Genomic DNA, 27333 nt, shown 5'->3' with positions numbered 1-27333 from the left:
CCACATCGCTACAAGCCTTTTGGCTCTAGAAATCAGAGCTCCAGCCTGTCAGTGCTTTTCAACGCTTCTAGGTCTATGTGACTCTCAAGTTGAATTGATTTGGATGAACGGTTTGAAGAGGGTCACCAAAGTTCAAGGCCAGGGCTGGGGCTATGGTGGCCTTTGTGACTACAAGGGGAGGTCTGGAGGCAGGGAGATGAGAGGCTACAGCTATTTATGGAGTCTGCATTGACCTTTGGTCAATGGTTGAAACTCTCTCCCCTCCTGAAGTCATTCTGGTAAGTTGAGGGCTTCTCAGGTCTGGAGCTCCTCAGGCCCAAAAAAAGGCAATCCTTTATCATTGAGGCAGCGTCTTACAGGCAATTGCCTGCCATGGATGGGGCTAGAGCTGTGTGTGGCATCACAGGCTCTGAACCCAACCTATTTTCCATCTTTACCCCCTAGGCCCTCCCTGGAAGGACAGGCTTGTTCTGAGCTTTAAGTGGTTTCTGTGGTTTAGGGGGTGGGGAGGAAGGGAAAGAAAAGTTAGTGACTACTCCCCAGAGTCAAGCCACCACCAGCAGCCCCCCTCCAGGCTGTTTGCCCCCTGCTTTGAGATTCCCCAGCCTGATAAAGGGACTGGGCACGTGGGGGGAGGGGGGTTGAAATGATTCTCTGATCCCTATCAGCCTCTTCCTTGCATAAGAATGTACGACTGTATTTGAGGAGGAAATCAGCAGTGCTCAGTTTTGAAAGGACTGATAACCTCCGGAAAGGGGCTGTGATTACAGCAAATGGGGAGGAAGGGTTCACTAGAGAGGCCATTTCCCAAAAGGGTAACCTAAGTCCTTTCTTCCCTTGAAGAAAAAGAACCCAAACCATCCATATTTTAGAGCAGAGAAAGCCTAGCCTAGAGGCTAGACCCCTGCCTTCCCAGCCCTCCACTCACTTCCTGCCCACTCCACACAGCGGGCAGGAAGTGGCCCTCTGGAAGTGGTATCTGGAGATGTGGAGGCCCAGCCCATCCACAAGCATTCTGCATTCTGCATGACCACCCTCCCCCCCACACCCTGTGGCTACGGTTTGGGGGAGGGATAGTGTCATGGAGGAAGAGAAGCCTAAAGAGGAGAGGAGATGGAGGGGCAACCTAGAGAGGCACGGAAAAACCAAAGAGCCAGGGGCAGACGGACCAGGAGAGAAAGAGACAGGGACACCACGCTCTTCTCTCTGGGGGAAAGGAAAACAGATCTATGCTGCCTGCACTATCTTCTCTTGCTACCTCTTGCCTACTCTACTTACCAACCCTCCCCCGACCCCCAGGGTGGGGTGATGTTTCCAGAGCTTGGCATCTTACTCCAAAGCTGCCCAAGAGGTAGAGCCCTGAAACAGACTATCATTGTGTTCTGAGCAGAGTGTACCATGGACCTGTGTTTATCAAAAAAAAGGACACGGGGTACCAACACATACCCTCAGACTCTCAGTGCCGAAGGGACCTCAAAATCTACCCTCCTTTCTTCTTCCCCATCTTCCTGTCAACCACCCCAGAAGTTAGAAAGTCCTTCTCCTTTTCTAGTCCTTATCCCTCAAGCTGCAGCTCTTGGGAGACTCTGGGGGCTACCCTGGGACAGAGGTGCTGATGGTAGCAGAGTGTGAAGTTCCAGGGCGGGGCAAGAGCAGAGGCTGGTGAGAAGGGACAGCTGCCTGCCCTCTCCACGCCAGGTGCCACGTGCATCAGGTGGGGAGAGTGGGCGAGTCACGAGGCTGTGTCGTGGCTGGCTCCTGTTCTGCTGTTTACCAGCTGGGAGCGAGCAAGAGGGAGGAGGTGCCAGGGAGCCTTCCCTGAAGCCTGGCCCCTGGCCAGCTGCCTGTTGAGTAACTAGGAGTGCCAGGCCCAGCTAATCAAACTCTGGGCCGATGCTGGGCAGGAGAATAGCAACATCTCAGCTCCACAGAAGCCTTGCTCCTCAGAGCTCCTCAGACTCCAGAGTAGGCCTCAATGAGGGCAGGCTCAGACTTGGGGGGGTCTCCACACAACCAGTCCAGTGTAATCCAGACCACAGGAAAGGGCAGCATGGATCAGGGACAGACAGTGTCCTTAAAGAACCAAAGAGACACCTGGATGAGTCTAACCCCATCCCAAAGAAGCAGTACAAACAGGCTCTCCCTTCACTGTTACTTCTGTTGCTTGTCTTAGTCTGATAGAAACTGTGGGGTTCTGAAATCACAGAGACCTGGGTTCAAATCATAACTCAACCGTGCATCATTTTGTGCAAGTTCTGGAGCACATACTTAATATCTCTAAGCATCACTTGATTGACTCACTGATTAATCTAAAATAATTGTTTCCTGTGGTGGATGTCATGAGGAATTACATAAAGCAGTATGATGGTTTACAGAGAGGACCTGGCAAAGGACCTGGTCCATAGTAGGTGATTGCTAAATGCTAGGTCCCTTCTTTTCTTTTCTTCTTTTTCTTTTTTTTTCTTTTTTCTTTTTTTTTTGTCGATTGTGGGGCCTGAACTCTGGGCCTGGGCGCTGTCCCTCAGCTCTTCAGCTCAAGGCTAGCGCTCTACCACTTGAGCTACAGCACCCCTTCGGGCTTTTTCCACTTATGTGGTGCTGAGGAATGGAACCCAGGGCCTCATGCATGCTAGGCAAGCACTCTACCACTGAGCCACCTTCCCAGCCCTAGGTCCCTTCTTTTCATCTGTTCTGTTTCTACTCAAAGGCTCTAATCTCTAGTTTTTTGGTCTCTCCCCACATTCCCTCCTGGTGCCAAGACAGCTCTGCCAGCCACTCCTTTTCCCTGCCTGCTGACAGCCAGGTGCTCCCTCCCTCCGCTACCCTCCCTCCCCTGGGCCCTGCTCCCTGCCCTCCTGGGCAGCCAGGGCAGCAAGGACGGCACCAAGGGAGCTGCCCCATGGACAGGGCCCCACAGAGACACCACCGAGCCTCAAGGGGTAAGAGGCCCCACAGCTCTGTAAGCAGGTGGAAGGGACTGCCAGGAGGCTCAGAGGTGGGGAGAGATGGGAAGTCAGTGGGCAAGTAGAGAGGGGGACAGAGAAGAATACACAGAAAGGGAGAGATGGACTGGTAGGGGAGCCCAGGTAGGTAAGATAGGACAAGTCCTGATTGAAAATGAAGAAGAAACAGGAGAAAGGACTGGAAACTAAGAGAGGGTAACAGGAAAGGCAGGGAGAGGTAGCAAGAACCCTATGGGGAGGGGAGGGGGGGAGAAAGGGAAGAAGTGAAAAAGAAAGACAATTTGGGGTAGGGGAGGAGGGGAGAGCAGGATTAGGGTAGCTGGAAGAGTGAAGAATCAGAACAGGGTGGCCTTCCCAGGTGTGAGTGCTCTGAGGGGTGGCAGGGTCCCCCCACCCTTGCTGATCCCAGCAGCTGGCCAGGCCCCTGGACAACAGGGACAGGGAGGCTGGCTGCTTCATTCACCAGTGGAGGAACCTGTCCGGTCCTGCTATGAAAGAGGGAGGGGGACAGCCACTACGCCCCATTAGTTGCCCATGCCCACTAGCCTGGCACTTTCCTCCCACTGGCCCAGAAGTATGGGGTTTCGTTTCTGCAGAGAATGTGGGGCACTGGGCCAAGCACGAAGAGGGACCGAGACTTGGATTAGCCCTAGGCCCCACCAATGGACTAACTCAGGCATCCTCACCCCATGCCTGGTCAATGTGAGCACCCAGGGAAATATGTGAGCTGAGCAAGTGCCAGAGCTGCCAAGCTCCAGGGCCACCTGGTGGAAGAACAGCTTGCTCTCTGGGCAAAAGAAGCACACTACCCCCCTCTCTGCCCCCCCCCCACACATACAAATTTAGGACTATTCTGAGGTGCAAAGCTAGAGGAGGGACAAGGGTGCCACGTCAGGAAGGAAGGTAGGTGGGGCTGGATAGGATGGCCAGGATGGGTGGGGCTAGGTGGTGTCATTCCTTCTCTGGGCAGACCCAGGGATCCCAGATTACCAGGCCTATTTGGCACCATGACGGCCCAGTTGTAGGGGGAGCATCCCCTGGATAGAGGGACAGTGACGGGGATGGGGAGGGGTATTGGAGAGAGGGTATTGGAGAGAAGGTATGTGTGGTAGGCTTGGACAAGAGAAGAGGAGAAAAGTAACAGAACAGAGTCAATGATTAGGGGGCTGAGATGTAGTTCAGTGGCAAAGCGCTTGCCTAGCAAGTACAATGTCCTGGGTTCGATCCCCAGTACCAAAAAAAGGAAAGACAGGGCTGGAAAGGTGGTTCAGTGGTAGAGTGCTTGCCTTGCATGCCTGAGGTCCTGAGTTTGATTCCTCAGCACCACAAAAGCAGAAAAAAGCCAGAAATGGCGCTGTGGTTCAAGTAGTAGAGCACTAGCCTTGAGCTGAAGACCTGAGGGACAGTGCCCAGGCCCAGAGTTCAAACACCAGAAAGAAAGAAAGAAAGAAAGAAAGAAAGAAAGAAAGAAAGAAAGAAAGAAAGAAAGAAAGAAAGAAAGAAAGAAAGAAAGAAAGAGAAAGAAAGAAAGAATAAAAAAAGACAAAAAAATACACTTAAAAAACAAACAAACAAACCCAGAGTCAATGATGAGGGAAGTTACAGGCTGGGACAAAGACTAGACATAAGCTCTATGAATTGCCACTATGTGGATATAGGAAATGGATCAAGATCTGGTCTGGAAGCTTCTTCCCATGAGGCTCCCTTCCCAGGTGCTTCATCACCTCTGACTGTGTGAGGGAATGCTTCCACAGCCATGCTCTGGCTAAGGCTCCTCCCTTAGCAGCTGCTCCTCCTAGGTGGTCCTCTATCACATCACCCACCCACCTGTGCCCTCTTCTGCCAACTCTCCATCCAGATCTAATCACACAGCAGAGCAGCACAGGAAAAGCAAATTCTTCCCTGGGCAGATGGCAGGCCAATGAAATCTGGCTGATGGAGGCCAGAGAGGGCTTTTGTGTTCAAAGCTCTCTGCTTTGCCACCAGCCCCACTACTCTGAAACTTCCGGATACTTTCAGGAATCAATCAGCAACCAAGCGTTTTGTTTTCATGCAGATTTTGCTCTGGGTGCAGAACAGTTATGGTGCACTTCTAATGTACCAGGTACCATGGAGTGTTCTAGATATTTGTCAGGACAGCAAGGTGAACAAGACAGATATAGGCACTGTCTTCCTAGGGTTTACGGTCTAGCAGAGCAGACCCATTTTACAGATCACAGCATACTTTATGGTGGTTGGGTAATATGTGAGTGCCAGGAAATTAAGTGCAAGGTGTTGAGTGAGTAAACCTCAGTAAAAACTCAGGGGAGAGTGCCTGGACAGCTTCTCAGGAAGGGATAGAATCTGAGACCTGATGAGTGATGAGAGGATGGTAGATTAAGGGGTAGGGAAGAGAAGGTCACTCCAGGCAGAAGGAGTGGCATGGGGGAAGTCCTGGAGGCATTCAAGAGCCTGGCACTTTGAGAACCTGGAAGAGGGCCAGCATGGCTGAAGGGCAGAGAAGGCAGCAGAATGGGAGCTGGCAAAGGTGGCCTAGCTTCTTTCAGAAGCCAGGCTCTGCTGGGAAGGAATGGAGTAGAAGGGAACCAATCCTGTAACTGGGAGACGTGCCTTCCACAGTTGACACTGAGCCCCTCTTTTCTCTTTCCAGAGCTGCTGGCTACAAAGAAGACCCACACTTGTGAGTAAGGGCTTGGGACCAAGAACTGGGGCTGAGCTGTGGTGAGAGAGAATTCGTCAAGGACTCTGGGAGGTCCAAAGTAAAGAAAGCCCCAGGGCTGGACAGAGGTAGAAGAGCCAGACAGAAATGATAGGCTGGAAAGGAGGCAAGCCTGGGAACTCAAGGGAGTGAGGAAAGGTTGGGACAGGTGAAGGGCCACAGCCAAGGGCAAGCCTGATAAGGGAAAGATGTCAAGAAACAAACAAAGAACAAAGGAAAAGCAGGCAGAGAAGTTGGCCAGAGCCACACAGGAAGTAAGAGGGAGGCCAGAGGGAGACTGGTGGTCCAGGGAAGCGGGGAGGTGGAGAGGTAGTGCTGGGTAGCAGCCTCAGAAACTCAGGGATGCCACAATGGGAGGCCCCAGGCTTTGTGGCAGCAGAGCCAGGTTTGGTGTTCATCTCTGTGGTTAACACATCCTGAAGTGTGAACAAGCTTGGAGCCTGGCTGTGCCACACAGAAGAGCAGGAAAGCCTTGGCTCTGTAGGAAACAGAATGAGTTAAAGACACTCTCTGCCCTGGGGCTGTAAAAGACTACAGTCTGTGAGAAGAAAGCTAGAGCTCAGGTAGAACTTTCTAATGGATACATTCAAATCAGCATCTTCTTTAGACTACTTTCCCAGAAGATGCACATGCTTCATTTCAGTAGCAAAACTCATCATCCCTAGCAGGGCCACACATGTGCTCAGAAGCCTGTGGGCACGCTGGAAAAGGCTTCCCGTTAGCAGGGGTTCCTGATCTGATGAGAATCCTCCATTTCTCCCATAAGTCCCTCCCTTCAACTGCTCAAACCATGGACAGTCTCCCTATTCCAGGCAGAGCCATCTCAGAGGGCATAGAGCTTCTCCTCCTTGAGCCAGATACAGGGCTGGGGACCATCTAGGATTTGACATCCTCCTGGGGATGGGGGCTGCTTCGCTCAGCACAATCCTGATCAAGCCTCGCCTGCCTGCCCATAGTCACAGGGCCTCACGGAAATGCTGAGCAGGGCCCTATGAGGAAAGCAGGTCAGAGAGTGACGTAGGTGAGCTAGAGGAGGGGTGGGGGGAGTGTTGGGGGGAAGAAGGGGACTTTTGGAGCAGTGGGAACTGGGAAAGGCAAAACCATTCCTACTCTCAATCCCTTACCACAGAAACCTTGCTGGCCAGGACCCTATCTCTGGCTCCTGTCCCAGGCCCAATAGCCCTGGCAAACATTCGGTACCCCCAAACTCATGAGTTACTATTAGGATCCAGGCCAACAGGCCCTCCTCCCATCTGCTGCCCAGCTCTCAAAAGCCTGCTTAGAAAAGCTCACACTGTCTGAGTCGCTTGTGGGGTTCTAGCAAAATCAAAGACTTCTCAGGAGAGTTGGCCCAAAGAATCTAGATGTTCAGGTCTTTCACAGATGAATCCCCAAGGCTGAGGTACACTGCCCAAATTATTTAGCCCATCAGTTGGAACCCCATATCAATCTACTGAGAAACTCGGGCCAGGAGGTATCTGAGTCTGAGACACCTTCAAAAGCAGACTTGAACCAGAGAAAACCTCCTGGCCCTTTGAGGGAGAGCTGAGGCCAATCTGCCTGGGCTTGAATTCTATCTCTACTACTCACTAGGTCAGTGACCTTCAGCAAGTTACTTAACTTCTCTGTTTCGCTTTTCTCATCTTTGAAAGGGGAAAACTACCTTGGAAAATATTTTGTGAGGATTAGCTAAAGCCACATAATATGTTAGAACCATTTCTGGCACATAGTAAGGACTATTATTATGATTATGAGTTAGACAGTGATAAATGTCATTATCTGCATTCCAATTTAGCAAAGTTGCCCCTAAGGAAATGTCTGATGGACTGACTCTCCCCTCCTGCCGATTCTGAGTATTTGCCTGATAATTGTTACTACTGTTAGTATTATGCTCACCTTTGGTCCTCAGCTCCTACTATAATTTTCATGTTCCGTAGCCCAGGGTATATGGCATGTTGGTAGGGAGGAGCATAGGGATGAGGGTGGGGGTAGACAACCTCAGACACAAACAGGCTGGGTTAGTCCACAGGGTTTCAATGGCAGATGCTGCCACCCTCAGCAGACATCCTGTAACTTACCTCTGGGACATTCCTGTCCCCCGAGTTCTCTGGCAAAGAGAGTCAGGCTGAGATCCTTAGAGAGAGGGGAATAGGAGGTCCATTCCGGCTCCCCAGCCAGAACTACCCTGGCAAGTGGAAACAGCTTTTACCGCGAGTGGTTGTTGCATGTGGTTTTGGAATTTTCCAACGCCCCCTACGATTGGCTGCTCCACCCCTCACACCCTGCCCCAGGCCCAGATTGGCCACGTGGAGCGCCTGTCATCTTACCCACTACACCCCTGGGGGACTAGGGGGGCTGTCACTTAGCCACCTGTGTGTTGCAGAGTTTATCCCCCCTCCCCCTTTCAGAAGCACTGGGGGAGAGCTAGGTGCAGAGCTGCAGGCTGAGGCTCCGCTGAGAGGGCCTCACCCCCCACCTCCACTGCCAGCTGTTCCCTGTACCTGGACCACCCTGCTGAGGACAGGGAGCCAAGGCCGGCTAAGCTGCCAAGCCTAGGTTCAATCATGAGAAGTAAGTGAGTTGGGGCCACCTGGGTGCGGGGGAAGCTTGGGAGTGGGGTCACCATCCCTGAGCCTCTCAAGAGGAGGGTGCCTTGGGAACAGTATGAACAGAGCTGAGGGCTCCTCCCTGGAAGGGTGTGTCGTGGTCAAGGGCAAGAGCCGTTGGAAGCTGGGCGGAGTGGCTGGAAAGTTGTGCTCCCACCCCTCCACCCCCCCACCCCCTTCCAGGCAGTTTCTTTACTGAAGCAGTAGTAAAAAGAACAGTTGAGGAATTCTTGCTGTAAGTTCTGGAAAGATTCCCTGAGAATGCCTGAGGTGTCCAGCGCCTAAGTTCACAAAAGCAGAGACCCAGGGAGGGTAGTGGTACACCCCAGAGCACACAGCTGGGAGCTGATGGAGGGTGGCAATTACCAGAGCTCTGAACTTACTCTCTCAGCTCCTAGTGAAGTAGATCCCTTAGTAACTCCAACCAGGAGAGTTGCTATGTTCTGAAGCAGGACAGTCAGAGTAAACTGAGGCAGGCAATGATGGGTCAGAATGCCAGAATCTATCCCTCACAGACACCACACTTTCTGCTCATCGAGGGATGCAAGAATTAAGTGCCTTCCAGCTAGGATGGGCTTTGTGTACATGCATGCATGTGTGTATGTGTATGTGCATGCTTTTCCAGGTTTAGTCACTAATTCAGGGATCAGAAGGATCAGAGCAGTGGAATAGGAGCAGAAAACCTTTAGCATCATTCCCTTTCTGCTTTGCAACACTGGGCCAACCACTGGTGGGAAGATGTCTCTGGGGTCCTGGTTCTTTCAGCTGAGCTAGGTGGACAAATCAGATGGTTCATGTAAGGACCTCCAGAGAACCGCTCAGAGCACAGGGTAAATGAAGAAAAGGGAAGCCTGTGTCCCTGCGGCCTGAGGCCTGTGACGGCCTCAGCCTCAAATGGGGTCTTCCCACAAGCCACAGAAGAGAGGTCATATTGAGTCCTGGAAAGACCCATGGACTGAGAGTCTAACAAACAGATTCTGGTACCATTTCTGTCACCGTGTCACCTTTTGGCAAGTCTGTAGAGTCCTGGTCTCTCATGTGTAAAACAAGGACATTAAACTTAAAAACAACAATGCCAACTATAAAGGAGGACTAAAGAGTCAGTCCTAGCTTCTGAGGTGTGCCCCAAGAGTTTCTGCCCTCCCAGGCAGTAGAAGAAAAGGAGACCAAGGCAAGAAAGGAGCTTCATTTCTGTAAGTGGGATGAGACGGCAGTGCAGGTGTATGAGCCGCCCTGGATGAGGAGCAGGAGAAGAGCCAAAGGCATCCAACAATGCAAGTAGGAACATCTGTTTCTAGCTTCTCCTCATTAGCAGCAAAGGCTAGCAGGCTGGACTGCCCACAAATGACCCCAAATAAGCACATTAACCCTACGATGCCATGATGTGTATGCTTCAAGCCCAGCATGAAGGCAGGAGTTCCTGGAAGTGACTGAGGAGACAGTTGGGCAGCTCTGGGTTAAATCCACCCCTCACATACACACAGCTGTCTAGGAGAGGGGATTCTCATCCGATTTGGAGGACAGTGCCACTGGTCCTCGTGTGGGCATTTCTGAATATCTCAGAACCCCAAGTTTTCTGGCCCTAGGTAATACTAAGCCCCCAACACCTAGGGAGAGTTAGAAGCTTGTGAAGCTTGTGTCTGTGACCTACCCAAACACTAAGGCCAAACAAACAAGGAGCAGAAACAGTCCAAGAAATAAAGAGATACAGAAACTAAACTCAAAGGACTGATTTATGAAAGGCACAGGAACAGGCTATTGTCTAGATGGAGATGTGGACTGAGCTTACCAAGAGAACCAAAGCTGTGTGGTATGACACCTGAGAACAGCTGGAATGCAGTTCACCATGTACAGATACAGAGACAGGTAGAGAAGGTAACCATTAACCAAACAGACTCCCAGCTGGCCAGAAGGTGGCCCAAGTACTCACCCTAAGAGGCTTGGCCAATGAGGGGCCAATAGACATTGAGGCCCTGGCATTGAGCCTAGATCGGGAGGTGGGATGCCAATGGGTGAGAGGTCACATGTCTGCCCTCTCTGTGCCCTGATCTTTAATCCTGTCATGCTAATGAGGAATAATGGGCCAGAAGGCACTGTAAATCCCCAGGGTGCCACAGAGCTCACCATAAGGGTCCAGGGCCATCTGAGGGTTTTGTAGAAGACATTCTCCTTTCCAGCATCATTCCTGTTTCTTGCTCTTTTCCTTTCTTCCTGTTCCTAGCACAAATCCCAACGGCTTGGAGCCCAAGGCACTAGAATGTGGAGTCTCAGCCTGTCCTATCACTATGAAGATAATGTATGTTAATATGTCTGTCCCTGACAAGGTTGCACTTTTCCCTTCCCCCTGCCTCTGTGCCAACGCAAACTAAAGCCCATGCCCAGGGCTCTCCAAGGAAAGCAGTCATGGAGTCTCATTCATGTACCATTTAATGCGTAGTTCTTCCTGAGATCTAACCACCTTCCCTGGGGTGCTGAGGTTCAAAAAGGATGGGGATGTCTATTTGGAATGTCAGGATGGTAACAAGGCAGGGCCTTCGGGCCTTTCCGGGTCTGGTGGCTTTCCAGAGCAATGGTGGTGTCTAGAACGAAGACCGGAGGCTCAGGAGGCAAGGGAGGCCTCTGAATGTGACAGTGTGCCGTCTGGGCTCCCACTCCTCAGAGCTTCTTCCTGGTGATTCATCCCCTCCCCCCCATCCACTGGTTGTTTTCACTGGGTTCTTTTATTTCCCCTTCTTTCTCCTGCCCCAGACTGCGGGGGTGGTGGGGGCAGCAAGAGGGGGTTTCGGGAGACTGGCTGTCTTTCATGGCTTTGCAAAACCCCAGACTCTCTCTCTCGCCCACCTGAGTTTTAGCTTCACTATTTTCTCAGCTCTAGGATCCGAGTGTATCAGCATAAAATTGTCACCGGGGACTGTGGGGAGAGCCCTGCTCGGGCTGGGGTAGTATCCACCAGGCAGAACGGCGCCTCCCCACCCAGCCCTCCTCCTGCTGCTCCTGTGGTTGTGCCAACCACCTTGGTTTTCAGCATTGCAGAAGCTGGGGGGAACTGAGAGCCAAGGAAGGAGGGAGGCTGGTAACAGATTGGGGTACACAGAGGACCCCTGGCTAGAGCTGTGGTCTCAGTGGTGAGAGAAGGGTCAGGCTAAGAAAAGAGAAGCATTCCTCTTTCTCACTCATTTATCATTCATTTCTGCAAAGAAAGGCCTACTAAGAAGCAAGAAACTCGTCCACGCCCTAAGGGAGCTATGGTCTGGCAAGGGTTAGGAGCTCACTTAGGTTTAACACATTGTCTCACCTTAGCAAAACAGGTAAGAGCGGGAGGGGACAATGATTACAGAGGAAAAGCTAGGGACCGAGGGAATATCTGACTCTTTATACTACATGAGTTGTGGCTTTAGTTCTGTAAGTTTTCTCCCTAGATTATTTGTCTAGCCCTTTCCTTTCACTTTCCCCTCCCCTGCAGCAAATAATCTCACCCCAACCCACTCTGGCCCTTCGGGCATCTCATCCTCACTAGGTACATAGCTTAATGGTCCAGGGCACTTGCTCTAGAGTTACAGAGACCAATGCCAGACCTGCCACTTGTGGCAGATCTGAGTCTCGCTAGGCCTTAGTTTTCTCATCTGAGAGAACAATACTAGTAGTACCTCCACCAAAAGGTGGTTGTGATCATTCAAAAATGTGTATAAAGTCAGGCGCCATTGACTCATGCCTGGAATACTAGCTACTCGAGAGGTTGAGATCTAACGATCATAATTCAAAGCCAACTGGAGGAAGGAAAGTCCATGAGACTCTTATCTCCAATTATCCAGCAAAAGGCCAGAAGTGAAGCTGTGTTTAAGTGGTAGAGCACTAGCTCTGGACAGGAAAAAAAAGCTAAGGGACAATGCCCAGGTCCTGAGTTCAGCCCCATTAAAAAAAAAAAAAAATTGGCCAGTGCTTTGTGTGTGTGTGTGTGTGTGTGTGTGTGTGTGTGTGTGTTTGTGTGTTTTAGGGTTTGGGGTTTTTTTTGTTGGTCATGGGGCCTGAACTCTGGGCCTGGGTGCTGTCCCTCAGCTCTTCACCTCAAGGTTAGCGCTCTACCACATGAGCCATAGCGCCACTTCCAGACTTTTTTATGTGATGCTGAGGAATCGAACCCAGGGCCTCATGCATGAGAGGCAAGCACTCTACCACTGAGCCACCTTCCGAGCCCCATTTATAATTATTATTCCTCCTTATGCAGCATGTATTGGAGAGAAGCAACTGAGAAAGAAAAGGGCCTAGCTCTAGATTGGCCTCACAGGAAGATGAAATTCCCAGAAATCCTCTGAATCGTTCTCCACTGGGCTGGAGGTGGTTCTGGGGTTTGAGGGGTAAGATCCCCCTGGGTTGCCACCCCTCCTCTGTACCTACCACTTCCTCTCTGTGGCATAGGGCACCTGGACATGGCCCAGGGCCAAGTTCTGGATACATTCAAAGAGCACTATCAATGGATCTCACAGCTGTGAGCAGAGTGAGATTAGAGGCAGAGTAGGTTTGCCTCTACCGTATTTCTCCTCATATGAAGCTCTGACGAGATGCTTCCTGGGGAGCCTTCAATCTCTGAGACAATCCAGGAGACCCATTTTCTTTTTCTAAGCCTACATCACAATGAAGTTTTACAGGTCACACTGGAAGGTAGGGAAGGTGTAAGAATGAACTTGATGAGCAGAGGTATAGCTTAGTGGGGGAGTGGGTGTTTAGCATGCTTGCAGCGCTGGGTTCAGTGCCTAGTACAAACACAAACAAAAGAAATAAAAGTACCACGAGGAGGAAGAAAGAGCTTGGGAAGAGATTGTAAAACCTACCTTGCCCACCTGGCACAAAAACTGGCCGAAGGGCTAAGTTCTTGCTACTCTAAGGGTATGCTAATGTATTGCAAATTTAGGTACCAATCTAGAGCTCATTAAAATATAGAATTATCAAGCCCATCTCCAATCTCCTGAACAGGGACTTACATTTTTTGTTTGTTTTATCTTGTGATCTGTAGGTGATACAAAAGGTAGAATCATCCCCAGACTAGCTGATTTAAGGAGCTATTAAAGACATTTTTCTCGGGGCTGGGAAGGTGGCTCAGTGGTAGAGCACTTGCTTTGCATGCTCGAGGCCCTGGGTTCAATTCCTCAGCCCACATAAGAAAAAAGAAAAAAGCCGGAAGTGGCACTGTGGCTCAAGTGGTAGAGTGCTAGCCTTGAGCTGAAGAGCTGAGGGACAGCGCCCAGGCCCAGAGTTCAGGCCCCAGGACCGGACCAAAAAAAAAAAGACATTTTTCTCTCCTTTCTCCTTTTGGAAATACAAAATTGGAGGATTTTCTTTTGATAACCAATAATGTTGCTCCTCTCCTGCTCTACCAGTGCCTCAGGGTACTTAGCTTAATGGTTAAGGGTGTTTAACGGTTAAGAGCATAGACTCCAGAGTTAGAGATACCTAATGCTCTGCCAATTCTGGTGATTATAATCTTAGTCAAGCCACTGAGTTTGTAGGCCTCAGTTTTCAAATCTTTCTCAGGAGAAAAGTACAGTGGGTAGCAGATGAAACACAAAGCTCTTCCCAAACAAGCAGGAGTGGGAGCGGGCAGAGTCCCACTGCTATGAGAGCAGTGGGGTTAGGGGCTGGCTATGAGGCTCCTGACCTTTGTTTGGCTCTGGTTCCTGGCACTGTCAGGCCCAAAGATGGTAAGTTCCTGGCAGGCTAGGCTCCCAGGAAACAGTTTGAGTAATCCTGTGATTACTCAGCTCCCCCTCCCCATGTGGGTTCCCACCACCTGCTACTCAAGGACTGGTTCATGGGGCAGGTCCTGAAGGTGGATTAACGGAGGTGTTTCTCAGCATCTCGCACTCCCATCCCCCAAGTGCCCATCTTTTCCCCTCCCCACCGCCCTCCACTAGCTCTCTTGAGTACCGGTACTTTCTCTTTGAGGTTTGGGGTGGATGTCATTGAAGGGGATGCAGGTGGCAGGGGAAGGAGAAAGAGTAGGACAAGAAGCCTGGTAATTCTGAGGACTGGACATAGGACCAGGACGTAAGCATACGCATTCCTACATTCCTGCCTCTGTCTCTCCTTTCCTAGGGCTGTCTCTATTTTCACCTAGTCCTGAACCTCTTAGTCCCTCCAGCTCGGAGAAGCTAGAGGGTCTGACCTTGAGAGTCTCTGATTCTGTGTTCCTGTCACTGTATTCTTCTGCCTTGGATTATGGTTGAGGGAGGTGGGGAAGGGGCTAGCCTGGAGGCTGAGGTCCAAGGCTCTAGATCTCCCAAATATGGTATCTGTGAAAGAGGTCCTTAGCTGGTCACCTCTTCCTATGAAAAGGGCAAGCTTTTGGTGACACTGTGGTGAGGTCCCTAAGGCCGGGACCAGCAATGGGTCAGCTGTGGGGCAGGGAGATGTGTCTAGGGTTACCCATGTGGTCAGTGCATACACGCACACGGATGTGGCTCTTGGAGAAGGGGAGAGGCAGGGAGGCCTGTGGTCGGCTGCTGGGCCAGAGCCCAAGTTCCCACTGTGGCTTGGCCTAATCTCCCTCTTGCTTGTTTTTTGGGGTGACCAATGTTGTCTACCCCCCTTCTTCTGGTCTTAGGGCCACTGAGGAGAGATATCACCAAAACAGAGGGGAAGATATTGGGTGAGAACAGAGCCTGTGGGGTCCAAAGGCTTCTCTAGGCCTGGCCACGTCCACAGCTTCTTTGCTTCTCCTGGGTCAGCAGCTACTGCCACTCATGGTGCTCTGCCCCTATGTGGTGCTATACTGGTAATGTCAGCTAATGTGAGTCTGTGTGACCTATAGTCACTCATAGACAGGCAATTTTACTTTTATTCTCATCTCACTGCTAAGAGAACTGAGGTAGACAGAATGTGACTAGAAGCATGAGAGTCCCCATACTTTCTACCCTTCTTCCCAACTCTAGTCTCTCCCCTCTTATTCTCTCTTCCCTTGTGTGCATTGACCTCTATTTATAAAATTACTAGAAAGAATATTGTGGGTGTTAGGTGGCAAGTATGAGTAGAGATGGGGGAAAGAATCAAGTCCTGATGGAAGGATTTCAGAATACCTGTAGCCATAAGGAGGCAGCTACTTACCCTGACTCAGTCCAGGCTGGCCTGAGAGGATGATACTTTAAAGATGGTGAAAATAAGATTTCAGGGCATGGTAAGCAAGTCATGGTCTCCCTGTCTACCCTATATAAGCAGGTCTTGCATATGACCAGGGGCAGGCCTGAGGTTGGAAGTGAGCTCTTGGGAATGTAGATTTGCCCTCCAAAGGGCAAAAATTCTTCTCTCCCTAGGGTGGAAGACCTGTCACAGATAAGAAGAAGCTTTAGAGCTGGGTGCTGGTGGCTCATGCCTGTAATCCTAGCTACTCAGGAAGCTGAGATATGAGGATCACGGTTCAAAGCCAGCCTGCACAAGAAAGTTCGTGACTCTTACCTCCAAGTTACCACCAGAAAACTGGAAGTGGCACTGTGGGCTAAGTGGTAGAGCATTAGCCTTGAGCAAAAAAGCTCAGGGACAGTGCCCAAGTCCTGAGTTCAAGCCTCACAACCAACAAAAAATAAAAAAAAAAGAGGCTTTGGCCACAGGATAATTTTTCTGGCCTCCTCCTCTCCTAGCATCCCTCTCAGAGGGAAAACCAACCAACCAGTGATGGTGGAAAAGAGATCCATAGGTCCTTGGAAGTGCTAAAAAGACCTGGAGTGGCTTGGGATCCCAGACCTTAAAACTACAGAGAGCTGTGGGCACTGACAGGGACTAGGCAAAGAACAGGAGATGAATTTGGGGCCAGCAAGCAAGCAACAGAGGAGTATAAGCAGATACATCTTACAATGCACTTAATGGGAACAAGAACCTGGGTACTAGTGCCCAATGAGCAAGCTTTAATACACAAATGTGCCCTGTGTACACTGGTGCAAGCAGACATGCCATTGGCCCACAGCCAAGGTGTACATACACAGAAAGAATGCTCATAAACATGCTTAGTGGGCTGTGATGTAGCTCAAATGTAAAACGCTTGCCTAGCAAGTGCAAGAAACTGGGTTCAACCCCCAGTACCAAAAAAGAAAAGACAAAAAATAAAGTTAAAAAAATAGTGATCTGTGACTCAAGAAGTCATTCATTCAGAGAAGCATAATAGGTTGGGCACCAAGGGTTCAGCCATATAAACCTCGCTACTCAGGAGACTGAGCCCTAAGGATTGCAGTTCAAAACTAGGGAGACAAAACTAGGCAGGCAAAACTAGGCAGACAAATGAGAGACACTTGTCTCCAATTAACCAGAAAAAAGTTGGCACTAGAGGCATGTGGTAGAATGCTAGCCATGAGTGAAAAGTCTGCATGAGAGCATGAGGCTCTGTTCTGAGTTCAAACCCAATACTGGCACAAAAACAAAACAAGCAAACAAAAACAATAACTTATTGGAAAGAAACTGTGTGAACCTGAGCTTTCTCAGACATTGTCCTTCGTCTACCAAGTGAGCTGGTGAATAAGATGGTCTCTACTCTCAACAGTGCTCACACAGGTGGACACAGATGCCTTTATATTCTCTAACACTGATACATACAGAGTCACCTTCTGTCCACTCAGGCCAAGAGCCTAGACTCTCTCCTTGGCACCCAACAAAGCTGGGTTGAGGAGTCCCACTCTCCTGGACTTCATCTGTGGCTTCTTCCTAGCTTCTCTGCCCCATACTCTTTGAGTCCCTCTCTTTGTTCCTGCTTCTGTGCAGCTCTTCCCAAACCTTTTCTGTCTGGCTGAGAATGGCTGGTATCTTTACCTAGCCCCCAGTTACCTCCTGTATGATGTACTCCATCTTCCTGCCATGCCCCACACTCTGCCCATGGGAACTGAGCCCCCAGTGGGGGAGGGAGCTACAAAGAAAGCCCCTTGGGCGGGAAGCAGGTGTTGTGAGGCAGTGAGGACTCCTATGGCCTGAGACAGGATGGGGGGGCAGCTGGAGACATTCAACTGGAAGAGCTGAGCAGGTGGCTTTTCTGCAGCTGTTTTCTGCCTCCATAAACCTGATAGGACTCCTGGCTGCCCCCACTCTGCCGGCTCCTTCCTTCTCAGTGGGGGAAGGCGGGGAAGAAAGCCTCAGATCCTTTACTGAGAAGCATTTGCCACTTTACTTCTTCCATTTTACAAGAGGGAAATATCTGGAGCTGCCTGGAGAAGTCAGGGAAGGAAGGGGCACCTGTAGCCCACGTACATAGTGGTGGAATGTAAATGAAAAAAAAAAAAAAGTATCTTGGTCTGATGTGTGTCTCTTTCCCTCTGCTAGCTCAAATTGAAGTGATCCCTTGCAAAATCTGTGGGGACAAGTCTTCCGGAATCCACTACGGGGTTATCACCTGTGAGGGGTGCAAGGTAAGTTGTGCATGGGTATGCACACTCCTCTCGAGAGCTGGAGGCCAAGGTCTCAATGGTCAACTGAGGCAGCTAGGGAGCTTCCCAGTGGTGTTTCCCTGCAAGGAACTGAACAAATTACACAAGAGGGAGGTGAGCCAGCGCAGGAAGCTCATGCCTGTAATCCTATAAATTTAGGAGGCTGAGATCTAAGGATTGTGATTCAAAGCCAGCTTGGGCAGGGAAGTCCGTGAAGCTCTTACCTCCAGAAGTGTGGCTCAAGTGGTAGAGTGCTAGCCTTGAACAAAAGAGTTCAGAGGGACAGTGCTCGGGCCCTGAGTTCAAACTACTGGAATGGCATTTAAAAAGAAAGGGAGGGAGGAAGGAAGGAAGCAAGGAAGGAAGCAAGGAAGGATGGAAGGAAGGAAGGGAAGAGGGAAGATGGTAAGAAGACTGAGGATGGGAGGATGGATGGCTAAAGGATGTGAAAAAGCTGGGTCAGGACCACCCTGGGCCTGGACAGGGTAAGCAGCCTTAACCTCCCCCATGCCTTCCACAGGGCTTCTTCCGTCGGAGCCAGCAGTGTAATGTGGCCTACTCCTGCACCCGTCAGCAGAATTGCCCCATCGACCGCACCAGCCGTAACCGATGCCAGCACTGCCGTCTGCAGAAGTGCCTAGCACTGGGCATGTCCCGAGATGGTGAGCCCAAACAGGCTGCTCTGGCAGGGGGGATTTTCTTGCAGTCTGTAGAGGGATAGCTAGACCTACTGTGCCAGATGGATTGGACTGAAAAATGCCCTTCCTGAGACCTCCTTCCATTTCTCCTCTTGACAGCCCCTTGTCTCTTCCCTTTGGAGTCAGTCCTTTAAAGCTCTTCAGAGGTTCTGTCCCAACAATCCTTTATCAAGATCCCAGTCCTCTCATCTCTTCTTCCTGAGATGGATTCTCTTCACACTACTTCCCTCTTGCCCAGCTCTCATCTAGTGTCCGTGTCTTTCCCTTCTGACTGTGGTTTACGTCTGTGAAGACCTAGTTTACCTCCATCTTCCTCCCTGAATTCCACCCCCCCCCGCCCCACAAATTCCACTCAAGGACATGGGACTATGGCGAAGAATGGGAGCAGAATTAGCCTAAGGAAGACCCAGAAGGAGGGGTAGGGAACAGATGTTCCCAGTGTCTTCACCCACCACCTTCTCACCAGTCCCCTCAGGTCCCCCACCACTGAGGAGCTGGGGGAGGAGGGGGACACTAGGTGATGAGGATGCAGAAGGAGCCTGTCAGCACTTTTCAGTGCTCAAAATAACAAAGCGAAAGGAAACATGCAGGGGTGCAAAGGGGCAGGCAGGGTGAGGGGCTGTGCCCCCACACCTGGGAGGGGGAGCGGGGTGGGGGTGAGTAAAAGGCAGGAAAGAGAGAGCAGAAGAGGATGTTCAGAAGCAAGCCACGGAGCCTGGGTTGGGCTGTGGTGAGTATCTAGGTCACCAGGGAGCCTGCAGGCCTGACCACAGGGAGACCTGTGTTCTCAGCCCTCCTCTTCCTCCGGCCCTCCCAGACAGGCATGCTGACCCCAATACAGCCTGAGGCCTCCCCCTACCTGACACTTCCCCCACCCCCAATCTCAGAAAGCCAGAATCCCCCTACCCAGGTTCATTGTTTGAATTCTGCCACTATTAGAAGCTAGTTGAACATCCATACGATTTTGTTCAGGAAATGGAAATGGCAGGTCAGGTATATCCTGAAGGGTTTCAGAGTGAGGGGTGGGAGGAGACCTAAGTTCCCAAAGTAAAGGTTCTTGGAGAAGGCCAGAGAAGTTGGGCTTGGAGTCAGAGGGCAGTTGGTCCATCCTGGAATGATCCTTGTCTGCTGACCTTGCCCTGAGCCTTGCATGTTCTACCTCCTAAACTCCTGATCTCTTGGTCTCTTTCAGCTGTCAAGTTTGGCCGCATGTCCAAGAAGCAGAGAGACAGCCTGCATGCAGAAGTGCAGAAACAACTCCAGCAGCAGCAGCAGCAGCAGCAGCAACAGGAACAAATAGCCAAGACTCCTCCAGTAGGGGGCCATGGAGCAGATATCCTCACCTACACCTTGGGGCTCCCAGATGGCCAGCTGCCCCTCGGTGCCTCACCTGACCTGCCTGAAGCCTCTGCCTGTCCTCCTGGTCTCCTGAGAGCCTCAGGCTCTGGGCTGCCATATTCTAACAACTTGGCCAAGACAGAGCCCAAAGGGGCCTCCTGCCACCTTGAGTACAGCCCTCAGAGGGCCAAGGCCGAGACTAGAGAAAGCATCTATAGCAGAAACAGCCAGATTACTCCTGGAAAATGTGGACTTCCTTTGGAGGGCCCCAGGCACTCTGGGTTTGGGGATCCAGGACAGGGTCCAGACAGCTACTGCAGCCCCAATATCTGCAGTACCCCAGAGGCACCGTATGCCTCTCTGACAGAGATAGGTAAGCACCCGGGAAAGCCAAGACAGTGGTGGAAATGAGGGAGGGTTAGTTACATCAAACAACCATGAGCCTCAAGAAAGCAAGGGGTCCTGGACAAGGGGCCAAGACAGGCAGTAGACCCAGCAGGAAGCATCTTGTAAGTGGGGGTAGGAGCTGGCTGAGATTTGGTCATGCCTTTCTTCTCTGGCCCCAGAACATCTGGTACAGAATGTCTGCAAGTCCTACCGAGAGACATGTCAGTTGCGGCTGGAAGACCTACTACGGCAGCGTAATAACCTCTTCTCCCGGGAGGAGGTGACCAGCTATCAGAGAAAGGTAAGGCCAGAACATGTGGCAAGTGAGCATGTCCCATCACCAGAGATGGATACCTGCACAGACTCAGGGGCTAAAGGGGAAGAAGGCAAGATACTGCAGATAAACACAGGCTGCCCAACAAGTGTATATACTGCGAGTGTGGTGTGTTTCTGCCTACACCCTAGCAAATGGATAAGAGCTTTCCCTTAGCCCCTGCTATTAAACTTCACTCAGCTTCCAACTTACTCCCCTACTATCTAGAACTTGATATACTCTCTCTTCTCTCTCCCTTCCTCCTCCTTCTCCTCTTCATTTACCTTTTGGGTCAGTACTAGCTCTACTCAGAACCTGAGTTGTGTTATAGAGAATACCCTTTTTCTGCCAGGCACCATAATAAATGCCTTACATAGATTATCTTTGAGCCTTCAAATAACCAGACTACAAGAGTGGTATTTACTGCTGTATGGATTTAATCACAATCATAAAGTGACGGAAACAAAATCAAATTCAGATCTAATGGCTCTGACGATACCACTTACTCTAAAAAGCACTCGTTTGCACATCCCACTGACTTCTAAAGCTTACTAAGACCTTGGGTGTGTTTTGGGAGGAGATGAAGAGTAAGTAGGCTTTGAGGGTAAACCATACCTCATATGGTTTTTATTCCCCCACAACAGCTAATACAGTGTACTTCAGGAAGACTCTCCACCCCCCTGTAGCATAATCCTTAGTGCCTAGTATTAAAAGAGCTACATGGAATACTAGGCTACCAGGGAGAACATAGCTTGAGGTTAGGAAAAGTTGCCCTTTCATCTCTCCTCTGTTTCCTTTGTACTGAGATGGTAGATGCTCAATAAGTAGGATCACATGACAGGAATGGACTTGTGCCTTTGTGCTAATAAAGGTTTTGAATTTTTCCAGAACATGGGAGTTCAGAACCTACCACCTGCAATTTATTATATGGCACTCCTAGGGGCTTGGAGGGATCACAGGGCCACACAGGGCTACAGCAGATCTCCATTCTGTCCCTGCAGTCTATATGGGAGATGTGGGAACGCTGTGCCCACCGCCTCACTGAAGCCATTCAGTATGTGGTGGAGTTTGCCAAGCGGCTCGCAGGCTTCATGGAGCTCTGCCAGAATGACCAGATCGTACTACTGAAAGCAGGTGCCACGGGATAGGGAGGTAGACCTTGGGGAAAGGGGACAGAGCATGGAGTGGGAAAAGGCCAAGTGGAGGGAGGTGGCTTAAAGATACCAGGACACTGAGTGGGGCAGAAACAGGCTGCTGGCTTTGTTTCATGCTGTCCATCCATCTTTTCTTCCCTCTCACCAGGAGCAATGGAGGTTGTGCTGGTCAGGATGTGCCGGGCCTACAATGCTGATAATCATACAGTCTTTTTTGAAGGGAAATACGGTGGCATGGAGCTGTTTCGAGCCTTGGGTGAGGGGCAGTGGTGAATGAGAAGGAGGATTCTGATGCCAACCCCATGCAATGCTTTGTGATCCTTTTATATAGAGCTGGCTGATCTTCCCCTCTGTTCCTAGCATCCAGAGGGCGGTGTCTTTGGGCACATGGTCTCATCTGCCTTGCTTACTCTTCTGCTTTCTACTCCATCAGGCTGCAATGAGCTCATCAGCTCCATCTTCGACTTCTCCCACTCCCTCAGTGCCTTGCGCTTTTCCGAGGATGAAATTGCCCTCTACACTGCCCTTGTTCTCATCAATGCCAGTGAGTGTGACTGGGCCTGACTTGGGAAAGGACATTCTGGAGGCTGAGGCACAGCAGATACTAAGTCTAGGCCTATGTATGTAGTTAAATCTAGGAGCTAGCAGGATGAGCCCTGCCCCGTACTGCTATACAATCAAATCAGTTCAAATAAAGATGCCAAGGACCCTTGGAACAGGACAAAAACCAGCATTAGGTGGTGTGGTTGGATCAGGGAGAAGTGAGAGTCAGAGGAAATGAGCTACTTCCCTGATAGAAATTAGTCTGATGACTCCTTTGTAGCATACATTGGAATTATCTGGGGAGCTCTAAAACCTATTGCTGCCTGGCTCTCACTTCCAGAGTTTCTGATGTAATTGGTCTGAGTTGCACTTGAATTTTTAATAGCCTCCTCCAGGCCATCAAGATTGAGAATCCCTGCTCTGTACAAGATCCTTTAAGACCGAATGCCTTCAATGGCATGGCTACGGGTATCCAACCTCACTGGACTAGAGTGGCTAGCCTGAGCCAGCTAAACACTAAGTCCTCAGAGAATCTGCAGAAATGGGTTTGGCTGCCAACCTGGATTTTCAAATCATTCTTCTAGCTCTGCCAATATGCCCCTTTCAACTGGAAATTAAAGCTTTAAATGCAACTTCTTGGTATTTAAGGGAAACAGGTCAAAAGGTGGTTTGGGAGTTGAAGTGAGTCACAGACTGCTGCAGAGGTCTGGAAAGGGCCTGAGTGGCTCCTATCAGAAGCCACTCACATAGGAGAGTTGGGAACTTCCTTCCTATTTTTATTTCCCCCTGTGGCAGAATGGGCTATGTGAAATACCAAGTTATCAGGGAGAAGGTAGCTTGAAGTTAGAAGATTAGAAGTTTCCATCCCCTTCATTTCTCTCCAGTTTCCCTTGCAGACAGCTAGGTCCCAGAGCTAATGGCTCCCAAACCAAGATACACATACACATACACACACACATGTACACACAGTTCAGAAGATCAGATATGTGAAAAGACCCAACACATTCCTTTTGCGTAGAATCCATGTTCTTTCTGTTCTCTCTTTGGTCCCATCCCTTCCTTCAGACAGACCAGGGCTCCAAGAGAAAAGGAAAGTGGAGCAGCTGCAGTACAATCTGGAGCTAGCATTCCATCATCATCTCTGCAAGACCCATCGCCAAGGCATTGTGGCAAAGGTAGGAGCAATCTCAGGGGTAGAAAAGGCCAGGACCAATGACAGATCTGTGACATCTGGGTATGTAACACAGGGCTAGGATCTGAGGTTGCAAAGGAAGGACTGCTGAATGCCACATTATGCCAGAGAGCTTGCAACAGCAGTAGGGACTGAGGAAACAAGCAACTACTTCCATGTGTACAGAGATGGAAAGTTAGAGTCTGGAATTAAAAGGAACCTCCAGGGAGCAATTCAGTTTAATATAGCCAACATTTACAAAACACCTGCTTGTATAAGGCACTGTGGAAAGATACAGATTCAGCTTTTGACCTCACCAAGATATTTTAGACTGGTATAAAGAGATTTGTGTACCTTTTAATATACCCCTAATATAGAGTAGAATGTGATATGTGATGTTATAATAATGAGATTAACAAAGTGCTTTCACTAATATGTTCTATCATCCTTTTGGCAACCCAGTCAATAAGGACAGGTGTTAAAAATCTTCCTGTAGCAATGACTTGTTTATGTGACTCAACTGATAAATGCACATTTTAATTCCAGTAGTTTTATTTTTTTGTCCCTTGTCTCTGTGTCCCCAGTATGCTGTTGTAAAAGCCTTTGGAAAAAGGGACTAGAACAAGGATTCCAACAAGTTGAGTGCAAAAGGAGTGACACATAAATGCTTCCTAGAAAAGGTAGCACTTAACAAGGTCATATTAGAGATAAGGTTTTAACAGACCTCCGTGAGGGTGTGGCAGAAATTCCAGGCTTAGGGAATGATATGAGCAAAACTAAGAAGGCAAAGTAGTGTGTAGTTGGGGAATAGCTGACAGTACTTTTTGAATAAAGTGTAAGTTCAGAAGATGGGATTGGGGGCTGGGAAGGTGGCTCAGTGGTAGAGCGCTTGCCTTGCATGCATGAGGCCCTGGGTTCGATTCCTCGGCACCACAAAAGCAAAAAGAAAAAAGCCAGAAGTGGCACTGTGGCCCAAGTGGTAGAGCACTAGCCTTGTGCTGAAGAGCTGAGGGACAGCGCCCAGGCCCAGAGTTCAGGCCCCACGACCGGACCCCCCCCAAAAAAATCAGAAGATGGGATTGATGAGGCTGAAGAATAGCCAAAGATAAGTCTGAAAATAGAGGAAAATCAGGGAGAATTTTCAGTGTCATAGAAAGAGGGAATTCCGAAGCTAGGGAAATGCTACAATTAGAGGTGTTATTAGGCAATTTACTTGGGAAGCAATATGAGGATCCATTGGATAATCACTCAAACAGTCCTTTGCTACATGCTAGGCACAGCGCTAGTGTTGAAGATCCACATATGACTTTTGGGGCTGCATGCAAAAGACATTCACTTAGCTTCAGTTGGGTTTTTTTTCTTTGTTTGTTTAACATATACATACTTTTACCAATGGGATTTGACTGATCCAAAGTGCCAAGTACTTAGAGCAAAAACAAGGAGAGGTAGTACAGTCCGGCATAGGCAAGAGGACTTGTTTGCTCTGAGGAGAATGCTGACCGTTCTCTCCATTAACCCATCCTCAGCTGCCACCCAAAGGGAAGCTCCGGAGCCTGTGCAGTCAGCATGTAGAAAAACTACAGATCTTCCAACATCTCCACCCCATTGTGGTCCAAGCTGCTTTCCCTCCGCTCTACAAGGAACTCTTCAGCACTGAACTCGAGTCTCCTGAGGGGCTATCCAAGTGACCTGGAGAAGGGACACCTTTCCTCTTCTTTCAGCCTGCTGGCCCACCTCCCTGGACCCTGTTCCACCATCAGTCTTTTCCTTCCTATGCCTCCTGGAGGGTGGTCCTGCCTATGCCCTTGGGGTGAACAAATGCTAAGACTGGTTTTCTGCCTCCCAGGCTTGCCTAGTAGTGGATAGGGATGGAGAGAAGTCTTGCTCCACCTCACTTCCCAGAGCCTCTGCCCCAGCTTCTGGCAGGTGTGGGGTGAGGTAAGATATAAGAACCTCTAGGAGCACTAAGATGTCCTCAAGAATTTAGGGAATGAATCCAAGCATCCTGGATGAAGAAGACTCAACTCTGGGCTCAAAAGCGAAGAACCGACCTTTGAAATACCTCATTGCATTTCCCCTTGAGCTTCAGCTAGGGGAAATGGATCAAGCTCAGAGACTGGTGGCAAGCGCCCAGAAGGACCTGTACATAACACGAATCTGGACCCTTAGATTTTTCCACCTTTTTCTTTTCTCTCAGTACACAAAGATTTGTTAGGCACCCTGTCCTTTTCCTGGGATCTAGAAGAACCTGGATATGTGGAGAGTAAAGGATGGGGGTAAGAGGCCGGGATAACTGCTTTATGGGGTTTGGATATGGAAACAAAGCATAAAAGAGGCCAAGAGCATCAGAGTTCAAAGTAAAACCTGTCATGAGCACTTTAAAAACAGACTTTAGGAGTTAGCACAAATCTAATCAGACATACCCATTCTATACAAGTGAAACACATACCAAATTCATCCTATAAAAGGTGGTCCTAAGAACATATCTTTTCTGACATCATGTACTTTTTTTGTTTGTTTTTTTTGTTTTTGTAGTACTGGGATTTGAAGTCAGAGCTTCAAATTTGTTTGGGAGGAGAGCTACCACTTAAGCTACATATCCAGCCCTTTATGCCCTGGTTATTTTTTATTTTATTTTATTTTATTTTTTTTGTTGGTCCTGGGGCCTGAACGCTGGGCCTGGGCACTGTCCCTCAGCTCTTCAGCTCAAAGCTAGCACTCTACCACTTGAGCCATGGTGCCACTTCCGGCTTTTTCTGCTTATGTGGTGCTGAGGAATGGAACCCAGGGCCTCATGCATGCAAGGCAAACACTCTACCATTGAACCACCTTCCCAGCTCCCCTGGTTTTTTTTTTTAGATAGGGCTTTGCTTTTTGCCCAGGTTGGTGTGGACCTCAATCTTCATATTTACACTTCCCCCAACAGCTGGGATAAACAGGTGTGTATTACTATGCCAAGTTTTCTTGGTTGAGATAAGGCCTCACAAATCCTTTATCTGGAGTGGTCTCCTGGCCTCTATCTGAGAGTAGATAAGATTACCAGCACCAGGCTACAATCTCCTTGAGTTCACTCAGAGAAACCAAGTGGCCTCAGGGAAGTCCCCCTGTCTGACAGGACTCCAGAACATTTCCATGGTGCTTCAGTTTACCTATCTTAAACCTGGGATGTACAAACTCCATTCCAGCTCCGGCTGTCTTTTATCATACAAACCCCCCAACAGAAGTGGAAACAGCTGGACAATTGCTAATCAAAATGTCAAGGACAACCCCTGGGAGAACTTCATTAACCTTGGCCTCCAGCCCTGCTCTCACTCTACAGAAAGCTGGTGTCATCCCACATCTGTGACTGCCTGCCTCTGACTCCAGCATGAGGGGGAGACCAGGAACAGGGCAGGGACCTGTTTCTCTTACCATGATCGCACCCCTGAACTTCTCTCAGCTTTGTAAATGACTGCAGACCCTCCAGAAGGGATAAGCACCAGATGATTGAGAGAAGGGGATATTTTTTTTCTTCTCAGGGGAAAGGTTTAGCTGGGTAAACCTAAACCCCAACTTCTGCCATTGTTTATAAAATGATTTAAAGCAAATGGTGTGTGGGGTGTAGGGTATGTGTGGATGTGTGTCGGGGTGCGGGTGTGTGTTGGAGGTGGAGGGAGCCTTTTGAATACAACTACCTACATTTCTGACCTTTGGTCTTTTTCCTATGTAGAGTCAGCAATTCATTTGTTTCATAAGGACTTTTGTCCCTTTCTCCTCCCTTCCCAATCCCTGATTCTCCCATGGCTGGAGTTCCAATCTCCCTGTGACGTTTGTAAATTGATCATCAGGTACCTCCATGAAAGGGCTTCAAGCTAAGCTCCACGGGGGATGTTCTGGGCAGGGAACTTTCCCTTGGGGCCGTTTAGAGGTTGCACAGAAAATCTGAGCAGTTCAGCCACTAAAAGACAATCCTCTGGTAGTGGTTGACCCACGAGAGCTCTCTAGCACCCCAGAGGGGGAGCAGGATGTCAGAGAGACCTTTGCAAGCTTTCCAATCCCTCCCTGGC

At 49.7% G+C, this 27333-nt stretch overlaps 1 protein-coding gene across 3 annotated transcripts; it reads left to right on the top strand.

The window, feature by feature from the left end:
- The first annotated feature begins 2804 nt into the window (after window positions 1–2804).
- On the top strand, window positions 2805–25457 carry Rorc (RAR-related orphan receptor C). 3 transcript variants are annotated; one of them, XM_013015297.1, is made up of 12 exons: window positions 2879–2939; window positions 5614–5643; window positions 8091–8253; window positions 17580–17665; window positions 18204–18345; window positions 19574–20092; window positions 20286–20407; window positions 21421–21553; window positions 21722–21829; window positions 22007–22117; window positions 23182–23291; window positions 24814–25457. In XM_013015297.1, exons 3-12 carry the CDS (start codon window positions 8247–8249, stop codon window positions 24973–24975), a joined length of 1500 nt encoding a protein of 499 aa, XP_012870751.1. In that variant the 5' UTR covers window positions 2879–2939; window positions 5614–5643; window positions 8091–8246; the 3' UTR covers window positions 24976–25457. The 3 variants fall into 3 exon arrangements, with proteins under 3 accessions (XP_012870750.1, XP_012870752.1, XP_012870751.1); XM_013015296.1 differs by lacking the exon at window positions 8091–8253 and having other exon boundaries at window positions 2805–2939; XM_013015298.1 differs by lacking the exons at window positions 8091–8253; window positions 22007–22117 and having other exon boundaries at window positions 2862–2939.
- Window positions 25458–27333: the final 1876 nt, after the last annotated feature.

This window comes from Dipodomys ordii, unplaced genomic scaffold, assembly GCF_000151885.1.
Source record: "Dipodomys ordii isolate 6190 unplaced genomic scaffold, Dord_2.0 Scaffold26, whole genome shotgun sequence".
NCBI lineage: Eukaryota > Metazoa > Chordata > Mammalia > Rodentia > Heteromyidae > Dipodomys > Dipodomys ordii.
Note: the sequence above shows the minus strand (reverse complement) of the source record. Positions and strands in the feature narration are given on the sequence as shown.

Coding starts and splice junctions, on each gene's coding strand:
- Rorc (XM_013015296.1), top strand. CDS start 2,900: ATGGACAGGGCCCCACAGAGACACCACCGAGCCTCAAGGG. Junction 21,830..22,006: donor GGAGCTGTTTCGAGCCTTGG/GTGAGGGGCAGT, acceptor CTACTCCATCAG/GCTGCAATGAGCTCATCAGC. Junction 22,118..23,181: donor CCTTGTTCTCATCAATGCCA/GTGAGTGTGACT, acceptor CCCTTCCTTCAG/ACAGACCAGGGCTCCAAGAG.